The sequence below is a fragment of the Mesocricetus auratus genome, unplaced genomic scaffold (assembly GCF_017639785.1).
Source record: "Mesocricetus auratus isolate SY011 unplaced genomic scaffold, BCM_Maur_2.0 Super-Scaffold_100694, whole genome shotgun sequence".
NCBI lineage: Eukaryota > Metazoa > Chordata > Mammalia > Rodentia > Cricetidae > Mesocricetus > Mesocricetus auratus.
The window spans coordinates 3,679,385-3,693,726 of NW_024429268.1; the positions used below are offsets into that span (position 1 = coordinate 3,679,385).

General features: G+C 39.7%; 1 protein-coding gene across 9 annotated transcripts in view; it reads left to right on the forward strand.

The window, feature by feature from the left end:
- Tpk1 (thiamin pyrophosphokinase 1) overlaps positions 1-14,342 on the forward strand; it is a 312,826-nt gene that overhangs the window by 72,031 nt on the left and 226,453 nt on the right. Inside the window, exon 1 of one of the 9 annotated variants that reach the window (XM_040740437.1) lies at positions 9,458-9,509. The exons of the other annotated variants lie outside the window; for them this stretch is intronic. Coding sequence (XP_040596371.1) covers positions 9,468-9,509 — 42 coding nt within the window. The 5' untranslated portion in view covers positions 9,458-9,467. Of the gene's footprint in view, positions 1-9,457; positions 9,510-14,342 lie in introns of those variants that run through there. 9 annotated transcript variants of the gene reach the window in all.

Genomic DNA, 14,342 nt, shown 5'->3' on the forward strand with positions numbered 1-14,342 from the left:
TTTGAAACTGCAACCTAGAAAATGTAAGTAAAATATGGTTAAGATTATATGATAGTCTGAGCCGGGCATTGGTGGCGCACGCGTTTAATCCCAGCACCTGGGAGGCAGAGGCAGGCAGATCTCTGTGAGTTCGAGACCAGCCTGGACTACCAAGTGAGTTCCAGGACAGCCTCCAAAGCCACAAAGAAACCCTGTCTCGAAAAACCAAAAAAAAAAAAAAAAAAAGATTATATGATAGTCTGTTACATCCAGTGTCTTCTGAAAACCTTACAATTGACTCGGGATTTTTGTGTTGTTCTGTGTATCATTGACTTCTGTTCCATTGGTGCCATTGCTGGGGGAGAACTTGGAAGGGTAGTGTATTGACTCCTAGCTCTGTAGGCTGCCATCATTATAAACTGTGATCTCAGTGCCAGTGTTTCCTTTGTTTTCCTCTTAGGCGTCTATGGCGGGTATCCAGTGAATGCCATAATTAGCTTTCCTCCCCCACTTCTCAAAATGATTTATTGATTGAAATGGTGAACTGATTGTCCTAGTCCAGGTTTGTCACTAGGATATTCTAATTTTAGATTACCCAATGGCACAAGTATTCTTGTTGTCATCTGTGGTGTATAGCTATTATTCTTGCTGGCCCAGCAGTTTCCTCCTTTGGGTATAGTTTCTTACTGTTTTGATAATGAGTACTTCACTTTGTGAGGAAGAAGTGGTTCATTATCCCTCTGTTGTTCCCCCTTATCCCTTTAACTCTGGTAGAAAATACCAACCTCTGTAGTTTAGCGCTGACTGCTATGGTGGTAAATTCTTTAAGGTATACCTGAATGTCATTCTCTGGCTACTGTAATTGCCTCCAGGATGGACACATGACCTGAACAATCATTAATTTTTGTTTTTCTTTGGTTATCTGTCTACCATCTACCTACCTATCTATTTTATCTATCTTATCTATCTATCTTATCTATCTATCCTTTCTATCTGTCTATCTATCTATCTATGTATCTATATCTATCTATCTATCTATCTATCTATCTATCTATCTATCTATCTATCAGACTTTTCAGGGTGACCAGAAAGTCACTATGTAGTGCAGACCAGCCTTGAATTTGAATTAGTCCTCCTGCTTCAGCCGGCTATGTTCTGGGATTACCAGCCAAGCTGGCTCAATCAGTCTTCCTTGGATTACATTTTTAAACAGAAGGTATCCACATCAACTTCTTTCTGGCATTATCTCCACATTGGAAAACTGACAGAGACTTCTTCCTTACAACTGTCGTTGGTGCTTGCAGTCTTAGGGCCAGAGGCTGAGGCAGAAAGCCGTGAAACTATTAAAGGAAATTTGTAAATAAATCTGCCTACATTGCCTAAGGTATTTCAAGTTAGAATTCTTTTCTAGCCCATTAAAATTTAAAATATAATTTCAGCCTCTTGTTATATTGTCTCCACTATGAAATCTTTACACAGAAATCACAGCAACCATGAAAACTGATAGGATTTTTGTCTTGCGGTTTTATTTGTAACCAAGCATTTTTCTTTCCTTTTATGAAAAAATATTTTCTAATTATAAAAACAGGTAACATATGTAAGAGTTGATGAATGAATGAACAGTGGGAGCTGGGCGAGAGGAAGACTGTACAGAAGAATAAAATATAAAAAAGGAGCTCATCGGTATAAACCCGAGAGGAAACTTTTCTAGCTAGATAACAGAATGTAGACATAAAATCCACTAGCATGGTACCTAAGCATTTTAAATGGAAAATACACGTGTAGTCAGAGATGCCATGCTGCTTGTAGATGCTACACAGATGACCGGAACTCAGTGCTTATAAGTAGTGAAGGGGTAGAGCAGGAAAATGCCAACACTGGACATCTTTCTCCATCTTCCTTCTTCTTACATTTTCTTCTATTGTATCTTTAGCATCCTGACTACAGTTTTCCCTCCTTCCTCTCCTCCCAGTTCCTCCATCTCACCTCCACTATGCTCCCCCGTAAGGTTCCACTCCTCTCCAGAGAAAGGCAGGCCTCCTGTAGATCCAACCCTGTTTCTTAGATTCGCTTTTCATCCTTATGAAGATTCTCTGCAGTTTCCAAGAACATGAGTCACCATCATTGTAAAATTATTAGGATTCAAAATTAGTGTTCAGGAAAGTGTGTAAGACTTTGGAACTGCGTAGGGGTTCATATAGTGTACCTCCTGGAAGGAAGTATCGTTTTGGAATAGGAAATACTGAAGTTTCAGCGATGACATAATTTGAACAATTCATTTTGTATACGGGGCATTTGTTGCAGTACGCTTCATGCCACTAACGGGATTTGCTCAGGAGAATAGTCGATTTAGGTGTAAATTTTATTGGTAATATTTAGTTGTAGTTTACCAAAATTTCAATAACTATGCATTACTGAAAAGGTGCCTTTCATTTTACTTGCTTTGATTTCTTTTTTGAGCATTTTGATACTATACATTTATTTTTAAGGTTTGCCTCTGTACTTTGCTTATTTGAAATGAATGTAAATGATGCCATGATTTGAATATTGCTTTTCATGTATTCATTGTTAACATGTAGAATTCTGATTAATTTTTCTCTGTAGGTGAATAAACCCTGATTTGAAAAGTGATTCTCATTCTATAATGAATAATGAACTCTTATGAGAGTTGTTATTTAGGTAAAATTTTCAGCTCTTTAAAGATTTTACATAATGTTTAAGCACATGTGAACCATTTAAAGTATAATTTTATTTTGGTGAAATTTTTACAAAAATATATTAATCTACCAAAAATGATTTTCTAAGGAAATGAGTTTATCCAGCATGTATAATGTTTTTTACGTATTTATGTTATAATATAGGCAGGACAAATCATTTAAGTTTAATTCTTCTCTACTATTTATTTATATTAAATATATTTTGATTATGCACTTGATTTTGAAAAGTCCCCTTGGTCTGTTTTGTCTCTAGTATTACTCAAGGGGCTCTCCTTCTCAGAAAACATATTCAATAGAATAATTTGAACATCTAGTTAATGGCATTAGAATGAATCATACATACTGACTTAACTCAGTTATCTGTTTAACATATATATTAGCCATGGTAAATAGATGACACACAAGTTGCTATCTGATGGCTTCTGGTGGATGTATATGTGTTTTTCCCAGACCCTAAGGCTCACTCGTAACTTTGGTATTCTCTGATAAGACCGGCATTTATTGGTGAGTGTTGACTTTGCTGCTATCCACAATATTCACGACCACTGCTCACAGGTCGCAGAGTTACGGCATCATAAATAAGGACACAGAGAGGAAAGAAGATAGTGCCCATGGTTTATCTTCATGCATTTTTAGCTATCAACTAAATCACTGCTGTCAGAGGAAAGTGGAATTTAATGGTCATCCTTAACAAGTTGAGAAGAAAATCTGTGCAGTTTTACTTTTTCCATGTTGTATTTTGTGGTTACATCACATTTGGTTCATAATAATGATGATTCAGTAATGACGTTATATCATTGAAGCTTGAAGACTGAGCATGGGAGAGTTGTTTATTTCATCCTTCCACGCTGCTAACAGTTTGACAAGGGTGAGAGACTGATGCTGTGGAGAGGCTGCGTTTGATGCTTTCAGTGACGGGATGGAGGTAAATTGTAAACATCTCCAGTCTAATTCAGACCCTGGCAGGTAATGTGTGTTCCTTGCAGAGTGTTTATTGGATCTCTGTCCAGTTTCATTCCACGTACATGTGTCGAGGACGAGAAATGCAAACAGATAGGATTATGCCAAGTATATATTTTATTCAGTACCTCTCTTAGTAAAAGTACCTCTTAAAAAAAAGTGTATTACTTTAATTTTGTTTTCCTTGGAAAATCCTCATCTTTCAAGATGCATCAAATGTGAGACATGTCAGAATTCTTTGAACAGATACAGCAGAAGATTGTGCCCTCTCAGATGAGGCAGGCCTGTCTCCCTGGCTGCCAGGCCTTCCCTCTGCTCAGGAGCATGCCCTCCCTCCCACCTGCCATGTGTACATGAAGAGCATCCCTCCTGGCTGATTCCCCACTGTTCCTTAGACTGTGTCTTTTGCGCATGGAAAGTAAATCAACACTGACGTTTGGTTATAAAGAGGTTCAGTGATGTCTTCTAACATGTTTAGATGGAATAAATCTGTAACTGCCTCAATCTGGCTAATTCCGAGGCCATACTACTGTGGGCAAGATGACTGTTTAGAGGTTGTTTTTTAAGCAAGTGGAACTTTATCTACTAGAAATGAAATCAATCCCAAGAAAGTCCACAGAATTCAGTTAAATACTTGGAATTTGTGTGTCTGCTAACAAGTTTCCTTGTGTTACCTGTGCAGCTGGAGTACAAAGGAAAAAAAAGATGCTCAGCACAAACTGGCAAATTTATTGATAGTGATTCATGTTTGATCCTGCTAATAACATCTGAAATATAATAGAAGTTTAAACTCAAGCACAATAGAAATATTTTCCTTTTCGGTAGAGTAAGGTATAAACTTGTAGTCACTGCTTAGAGGTATTGAATTGATCTTAGATGAATACAATGAGGAATGATCACCTGACCTTTGATGGCTATAGTAAAGATGGTAAGCATGTTCATGTGGCTGCTGGGCCTTGCGTGGGCAGCTGCATGACGGGCTTTGATGAGTCCATTGTCCTTCTCAAGGGCTGCACAGGGCATTGCTGAAATATATTAATGCTGTGTGTTCTTGACAAAGAAATTATTTGAGTAAAGCTTTTTTGTGAGTTGAAAGAGCTTTATTATTGTTTAAGACTATAAAGGCCATCACTGCCTTAGTCGGAGTAGATATAGCCAGTATTAGCTCTACACTAATAGCTGAGACAATTGTGCTCTCATGGAATCTCTAGTTTATTGATGGGAAATGGAAGAGTTGGTGATCATTAAAAAGAGCCATGGAGCCAGGCGTTGGTGGTGCATGCCTGTAATCCCAGCACTCGGGAAGCAGAGACAGGCAGATCTCTGTGAGTTTGAAACTAGCCTGGTCTACCGAGCAAGTTCTAGGCCAGGGTCCAAAACAATACAGAGAAACCCTGTCTCGATAAAACAAAAACAAAGCAACAACAACAAAAAAGAACCATGGATGCCTGGTGGTGGTGGTGTACACCTTTAACCCCAGCACTTGGGAGGCAGAGGCAGGTGGATCTTTGTGAGTTAGTGGCCTGATCTACAGAGAGAGTTCCAGGACAGCCAGGGTACACAAAGAAACCCTGTCTTGACAAATCAAAACAAAGACAAAACAAAAAAGCCGTAGGAGCATATCTAGAGGCAGTAAAGGTGATCAGAGTTTGCTTTCTGAAGAGATCACAATTGAGTCTTCACAATGGATGAATCTGGCCATACATGTCTAGAAAACAAGACTTCACTTACATCCCTAATTCTTGCCATGAATTCATGGGAGCAAAGGCCTTGAAACGACCTGCAAGATTTGTTGTATCTGAGAAATGAGGTATAAGAGAGCTCTGGAGATTTGAGTGAGAAATGCCCTCATAGGTTTATGTATGTGCATGCTTCATCTCCAGTTTATGAACTATTTGGAGGCGTTAAGAGGTGTGACCTTTCTGGACTAGATATGGTCTTGTTGGAGGAGATATATGGCTGAGGGTGACCTTTGAGGTTTCAAATGCCCACGCCAGGCCCAAGTTCTCTGCTCACTGCCTGCATCAGAATGTAAAGCTCTCAGCCATTTCTCCAGGAGCATGCCTGCTGCCATGTGCCCCATTGTGATGGTAATGAGCTAACCCTCTGAAATTGTGAGCCAGCCTCCACTTAAATGTTTTCTTTATAAGAGTTGACTTGGGTCTCTTTGGGTTTCTCCAGCCTGGTCTTGACCCCTTTCTTTGCTCATCACTCCTCCGGAAACAGCTGACCTGAACAAGGGGGGAGCCCATGGACCCCACCCAGACTGATAGCTGGGAAACCAGCATAGGACTTATCCAGACCCCCTGAACGAGGATGTCAGTTTGGAGGTCTGGTTAATACACGGGGCCTCTGGTAGTAGATCAGCATTTATCCCTAGTGTACGAAGGGACTTTGGGAGCACACTCCACATAGAGGGTTACTCTCTCAGCCTAGACACATGGAGGAGGGTCTATGTCCTCCTCCATATGATATGACAGACTTTGAGGATCCCCCATGGAAGGCCTCATCCTCTCTGGGGAGCAGAAAGGGTATGGGATAGGGGGTTTGTGGGAGGCAGGGGAGGAGGGGAAGGAGAAGGAACTGGAATTGACATGTAAAAGAAGATTATTTCCAATTTAAATAAAAAAAAGGAGTTTCCTTGGTCATGGAGTCTCTTCACAGCAATAGAACAGTTACAAAGACAATAGTAAATAATGCGGATATGTGGTTCTTAGTCACATCATAGAAAGAAGAAAGCCTCTTTGCATGTGCTTACCTCAAGTCATATGTAGTGTTTTTTTTAACCGTTTAAAGCCTTTATATGTTCACACAGTTACTCACTTTCCCAGTTAAACCCCAAGTTCAAACTATAATTCTCAGAGTTCACTCCAGTGTTACTGCTTGACTGTTTTCATTGATGAAGGTTGTGAAAGATTGTTTGTCCAAAATGGCAAACCTACTATTATTTACTGAGGAAAGCCTTGAAAAATTTGTACACTCACATTTGTGTAGAAGCAGCAATCGTAGCACCTTGTATCGGGTGAGGATCCTGACTGTGACAGTACAGTGTCACAGATGACTGGGGACTTATAATGTCTGCCCTCTGCCATTTGGTTCTGAAATTGTTCTGTAGGCTTGCTCATTTAACTCTTAGACCGAGAAGTAGGTGTTCCCATGAGTCCATGTGACAGATGAGGACATTGAGGTGAAGAGAAGTTAAAGTTGTGGCTCAGTGTCACACAGCAACACAGTGGACACATGGCAGATCTGAGATTCAACCCTGGTTTATAAGACTCTTCTCCAAATGAAATGGTTAGGCCTTTAGTAAATAATTCCCTCTAGATGTTTAACTAATCAAATGAATATTTATTATACATATGCCAGAGTTTTACCTGAAAAACAGCTTCAAGGCTATCCTCTAAATGTTCTATTGAAAAATATGCATAGGGTGTGCTGTGATTTACCGAACTGCAAAAAGTTGTACATTGCAGCATCTAGGGAGTTATAGCTGCACTGTATCCCAATGCTCTTCCAAGCTTCTCGGGCAAGCTTTGAGTATTTCACAACAAAATATGAAGCTAGGTGTAACTGTTTGTAGAATGCCAGTTCTGAATTGAATGTATCTTTTTAGTTCCATTTTGGTAGAAGCTTGTATAATACGAGTTTTAATTGGGCAGATACTGAAAGATCAGAGAGACAGAAAAGATCAAGCTGCAGCCAACTCTTACCTTGCTGGCTCCTCAGAGACAGAGTTCCTTTGTCCTCCAGCCTTATGTTCCTCTCTCTGCCCAGCCATGTCTCTTGCCTTCTGTCTCTGAAGACCTCCAGACCTCTGTGGATACCTAGTAGCCAGTTTGCTCTCTATTCTTCTGGCAAACTTTGTTTGTTAGAGTATAAACAAGTGATCACCAGAAGCATGTCCCTTTGTATTTTATTTTTGAAGATTTCATGTATGTATACACTGTATCTTTGCTTGGAAAGTTAGTAAGTGTAGTGTATAAGGGAATCTAGTGATCCTATAGTGTATAAGGGAATCTAGTGATCTAGTTCTTATTATTCTTCACTAGGTTTAGGCACTTAACAAAGATGAGTAGACAAACTGTAAGACTGTCAACTTTTCTGATCCACTGTTCTTTTTCAAGTAATGAAGTACTGTCAGGCGTAAGTCTTTGGATTCTGTCATGTTTAAAATTGCAGTGGTTAAAATTGCAGTGCTTGGGGTCCAGTGTCTTTAGCATTAATATGTGCATCCAAAAAGCAGTTATAGAAAGCAAATCCTTCAGATTATCTCAGTATCCCAGGTAATGGTTTACATAAAAGAGAATCCTGAATCATAACTTTAAGGTGAATGCCAGACTTTCGTGAACACAGTTGTATGTAACATTTTTAATTAAGGTACAATTATAGAAGATAATATATTTCAAGCAATATCTAGAGATTTATTAGTAGCTGCTGAAACTATCAGGTTTCCCTGAAGTATTACACACACACACACACACACACACACACACACACACACACACACACACACGATGTGTATGTAGTGGTTGGTTTGGAGCAACATAGTGCATATTATTCATGTGTCTTACTGATAACTAATTTTGACTTTTAAAATCTTAGCATATGAGTAGTTGTTGCCTGTTTATTAATTCGTCTTGACTTCAATTAAAGCGTACAGCTTTATGGAAAGGCAATGTTGAACAAAGCAGGTTTTTTAGCCAGTTTGGGTTTTTTTTGCATTTATATGTAAATATGGCTGTTAATTTTTTCTTTTTTGCTAAAAGTTGCCTACAAATGTCGTTCTCATATTTCACAGCATTATTCTTTAAATAGTATATCTTTGTAAGTTATTAGGTTCCTTTAAATGGACAAAAGTGCTGAGGGAGTTTCCATTCTTACCTGTACATACGGACCATCTGTCTTTAGCTGCTAACTGGAGTTATTATTGCCTTACACACACTTTTTCCCACCGGATTGTTTGTAGGCAAAATCATACAGTTTTAACCATAAAACAGACGCGATTCTAAAACTGTATTCCTAAGCCTTTTAGTTAGGCTTCTCATTAGCAAGGCACACCTCAGTGTCTCCCCTTGAAAGATGCTGGAGGGCCTCATCTGGCATGTGCGGATTGAGCCAGATGCCCAGGAAAGAAGTGCTGATAGAAAGGATTCCGTGTGTTTTAGATATTCTGATCAAATGTGCCCCCAGTCTTTCATTCCGCCTTTACTTATGGAAACACTGCCTCATCTCTGAAGCTCTGTCTTTCCCTCTGCCTGGTTCTTGGTAATGCCTTCAGACCAACTGATCCCTTCTCTCCTCTCTGAATGTCCTCCGTTCCCTACTGTGTGTCACGGTTGCCGCCTCACTCCACTGTGTCAGTCTCATAGATTTCCGCGTCCCACGGCGGTTTCCTCCCTGCTGCCTTTCATCTGCCATACCATGTAACACTTCTGATGGACTTGACACCAAACTAGACACATGTGGGAAGAGGGCGAGGCATTGCTCCATTGGATTAGCCTGTGGACATGGCTGTGGGGTGTGCCAACTTACTTGCCGATTGACATCTGCTATCCTAGTACTTACTGCGTCGCTTCCATCACATTGAATTTCATTTTCCTTATACTCAGTGTCTCATCCAGGCTGACTGCCCTGCCTCAGCCATCTCCCTTGCGTGTGTTCATTGCTGTCCTGGCCACTCTCTCTTCCTTAGATACTTTACTCAGTTTCCAAGTCCATTCTCTTTCATTGATGGGTTGACGCTCTTCCCAACAAAGCCCAGCTTCTTTTCGTAAGATCTGTTTCATGTCTGCAGGGTGTGCTAATTGCTAAATGATGTGGAAAGCCCAGCCAGCCACTGCCATCCCCGGCCAGGTAGGTCTACTCCATCTAAGAATGGTAGCTGAAGTTGAGTCGATTGAGCCAGCAAGCAGTGTTTCTTGTGGTCTCAGCTTCAGTTACAAATTCCAGGTTCCTGTCTTAGCTTCCTTGATGGTAGACTGAAACCTTTAAGCCAGTTAAACCCTCCCCCCCACCTGTGTTGATTTTGGTCAGGGTCTTCATCACAGCGACAGAAAGCAAACTAGAGTAGACTGCTTGTGGCATGTGACATCTCCCTCGCCAGCAGTCATCGTTCCCTCTTTAGGACTTTCAGGAGTGGCAGTAGTTGATGTCACGGGACTCTTGCTCTAGCCTCCCCTTTCTCTCTCTGTTTTTGTAATCTCCATTGGAAGAATTCAGAGGACACACAGAACATAAGGTGATGTAGGTAAGGTTCATTGCAGACTAAAGTGCAGCATTCCCAAAGGATGAGAGTGGGCAAAGGCACTGCTTCCCCATCTGCACTTTAGGTAGGTTTGATACTCTTTCTAAAGTTTTTGCAAAGATAGCCTTCCTTTCCAGGTGATTGGGAGGGAACAATGTTGCATGAAGTACCCAACTTCCTAATAATAGTAATGGTTGTCACATTAATAACAGTAATCCTATAAAGTTTCAGGCTTCGGACCAAGGCTATCAGTGAAAGACTTCCCAGGTTGTAAGGAAGTCACTATTTCATCCTAGGGCTAGAGATAGGACTCTGGTCTCATTCTTCTGACCAGTAATTGGAATCCTGCATTTGCTATCCTTGGCTTTACACTTTACTGGTTATCAAGGAGGGTTCAGGCCCCATGTCCTTCAGGTTTGCTAATACCTAAACCTAAAAAGCATCCTAAGAGTTGATGCTATAAATTGGGTCCTAAGTTAGGCTTTTCTAGTATTTTCTCATGAGTTCCTTGTGGGTTATTTATGTGTATATTTAAAATGGATGAATAGTTTCTGTGTGCAATGCCATTCCAAAACAATATACCCAGTGATTACCATTCTCTTTTCTTAACAACATAAAATATATCAGACCAGCTATCTAGGCTTTATTATAATGTACCTTCCTCTGTCTTTACCTCATGATATATTTGATTCTGTTATCATAACAGTTATTAAGCTTTTCACTGCTTAATATGGCCTCCACCCACTTGGCCATTACTGTTATTCTTTTTTTTTTTTTTTGGTTTTATGAGACAGGGTTTCTCTGTATTGTTTTGGAGGCTGTCGGTCTAGCCTGGCCTCGAGCTCACAGAAATTCTCCTGCCTCTGCCTCCCGAGTGCTGGGATTGAAGGCGTGCGCCACCACCGCCCGGCTACTGTTATTCTTGTCTTATAAATGTGAACCAAAAGGGAGAGGTCCTAAGCCTCCTCCCACTTGGCCGTTACTATTATTCTTGTCTGTGTCCATATGCTTTTCATGATCATCTTACCCCTTGTCTTCTGCAGATGAATGGGCGTTGGTCTCCAGAAACAGGGCAGAGGGAAGTTCTGACGTTTATTAAACCCGTTTCAGAAGGATTTTTTTAAACAAGTAGAGCTGTTAAACACAGAAACAAAGCTTCAGGATAATGTGTCATCAGTGTAAGAGGAAGGAAAGGATATGAGAAGTAAGAATTAGCTCCCAGGAAAGCCAGATAAAAGAAAAGAATGAAAAGAGAGAATACAGAAAGAGATACGAAAATGGTTCTCCACAGCAGTATTGGGTAAGAAGCAGAGCCCTGGGGCAATAGGAACCAAGTTATGACAAGGAGGAGATGGTGTGCTGAAAACTTTAAAGGAGAAGAAAAATCCAGGGCTGATGTTCCAGTTCCAAGGCTAAATGATGTAGCTAGTTTTTCTAGGAATGTTTCAGAAAAAACATGCTATGACTTGTTCATTAGAGGAGAAAATGAGTTAAAAGCCTTAATGATTGTTACTAGAAGTAACTCTAGGGAAAATTTCTAGGGAAAATTATATATATATATATATATATATATAAATATATATATATATATATGTTTTGTTTTTAAGACTGTGTGTGATTGCTATTCCCATGCTTCTCTTGGCCATCTGTTGGTTTGTTTTATTTCACATTGCTGGAGGCGCATAGTTAGATGCTGTCAGTGGGATCACAGGAATGCTTGGAAAAGATGAGCAATGATAAACTTCTAGACTTGCAGTCATGCCTGTCCTGGGTTTGTGCTGTTTGTATAATGTAGCAGTCAGCCAAATGTGGCCATGTAAACTTAGATTAGTTAACCTAGTCACATCTTGAGATTAAGTCTTTATCCCTCCTAATTGTCTTGCTGGTGCTTAGTGCTTTGGTGCTTTGATGGGGGTTTACAGTTTGGACAGCATAAGTTATTGAATATTTTCATCATCACAAATGTGTAATATAAAATTTATCACGAGAAGAAATTATAAGTTCTTAATTAGAAAAATTACTTTTGTGCATAAAATAAAATCAGGGTACTTTTAGTGTACAACTTGTCGCTACTGTGAATGTCAGAGGTGTTTGTGAAGAGATGTATCCCAGTTGCAGTAAATTCACTGACAGAATGGTGAAATTGTTCTTTCTTCCTGTTTTTTCCCCAGACAGCATTCTTAGATTTCTAAGAGCTTGCTGACACACTCTGAATATGCATATGCATCCCCAGGCCACCTTTTTTTTTTAAAAACTTATGAACAGAATTTCAGGCATAAGAAAAACAAAAATATATAAAGTCTTTGTGCAGTCTTTATAGGTAGTGAATTGTTTTCTATAATTGCATATTTTGAAATTTTACATGTATTTGTACAGTGCTCCCCTTGCCCAATGATGAGATTCTTCCATGGCCTAAGGTGCCAAGGCCCTTACTCAAAACACTGCATCATCTCCAAACAGACATTAAATCTGCTTCATTCAATAGACCTCAGTATTTATCAGCCTGAAGAATGTTCAAACCTTTGCCAGTAGCCTGAATCCTGACACTGTTTTAAAATTGGATGGTGAAAAGCATTCTGCACCTAATAATGAAACAGGGTTTTTACATCTGCACATTACCAGACATTGTCAAACCACAGGGGTGCCATTATAAAGCTGCCAGACACCATGCATACCTGGGCACAAGTGCATCTGTGCATGTGTCTGTAGGATCTTAGAAAAAAAGAGAGTCTCAATCGAGTATTCTCACAGAACTGAAGTTGGAAGGACTTGACCTGCAATATGGTCACTTGGGTATCGTTTAAGTTATTTGTGAAGCAAATATTGATCCTTAAGAATGAACGCCTGCAGTCCCATGACTTTCGTTTATTGTTTTGTTTTTGCAGTCTCGTTCTGTTTGTTTTACTTTTCCTTCTAATTAATGTAGTTGAGTTTAAAAGGCTTTCTAGAGGAAACAACACATGGTATTAGTCAGTGTTAAACCCTTTTTTCAGTGGTACTGTTTGGTACGTCTTTTTGTGTTAGTATTTTATGTGTGGTCCATCTCTATTTAAGTTCAGCCATTTTAGTTAGGGAACAAAACACCGTGGGTGTGGCATGTAGGGATGGTAATGGGTCCCGGGTTTAATTATCTTAAAATAGCAAACTCATGTTTTTAATCCTTTAATTTTAGACTTTAATTATGATAGTAAGTCTAATTTAATGATCTTTAATTAGAAATAGTCATTATTCTCACCTGGTAGAGTTCGTGAGCTAAAAATATCCTTACCACACTCATGGGGATTGTGGGATTTATATCGCTTTATTTTGTTTTTAAAGTTTGAGGTAGGACTTGCATATGGTGCATTGGTGTGGTGAGTGTGCTACTTGATGAATGCTTATAAATTGTATAAGTACATCAACAGTCACTCCAGTCAAGATGTGGGCGTTGCCATCACTCCCCTTCTACCCAGTGGCGTTCCACTGTGGCTCCATCTCCACAGGGGGGATCGTCCCTTCTGGAGCCTTGTGTATGGGGACCAGTCATGTGCGGAGGCTCTTCGTGCTTCTGGCTACTTATGCTCAGTCAGAATTTTTAATAATTTTCTATTGGAAATAGTAGTTACTTATGTCAGGTGATGACTATGGTAATTCGGTTCATTATGGGAACTCTTCATAATATGTGTGCTTATAAGACATCATGCTGCCAGTCTTAAATATGTAGCTTTTATTTGCTAACCCTAGCCCGGTAATATCAGGAGACTCTATATCATTTACTATGCTGAGGACGGCAAGACCAAGGTTTGTTCGTTAGGGCATAAGCAGCATTGTTTCATTTTTTTACATTTGAAGATCAAAATTAAAACTTCTTGAAACATTTTTATCAATTTAAATAATTTCTTCCAAGCCTTTTGGAATGTTGTGTTTAGTTTTCGTGTTTATATGTGTGATAACCGTGAATCCCTTCCTGCATGCGGGTGAAGTTGACTGCCATTGCTTTCCCCACTTACACACCTTGTCGAGTGGCAGCTGGTGACAGTCCTTGGCTTTTCCATGTTCCTGATGTCCTTCCTAGTCACACGTTAACCCAGATCTTTCATTAATGACCCATGTTCAAGCGCCTCTGCCTTTTTTACTGGGAGTACTCTTAGTGTTCTTCACGGATTCTTTTTATCCTATTGGCTTTTCATGGTTTTCTCTGACTTCTAGATTTTGGTGATCCCTGAATGTAGGAGGCTCTGGTACCCATACACCCCACTGTTTCTCTAGTCCTGTTAATTCTCTTTATGCATGTATGAATTATATGGAAAAGTAGCCTTATTTTTTTATCATTTTGGGCATATTCATGGATGCCCTTGGTAGACTTGTATGATGAATCGGCATTGCTATGTTGACATTGTTTATAATGCTGGAGTTCTACTTTATGCTTTTCAGGATCCTGTCTTTTAAATGATACTTTTTCA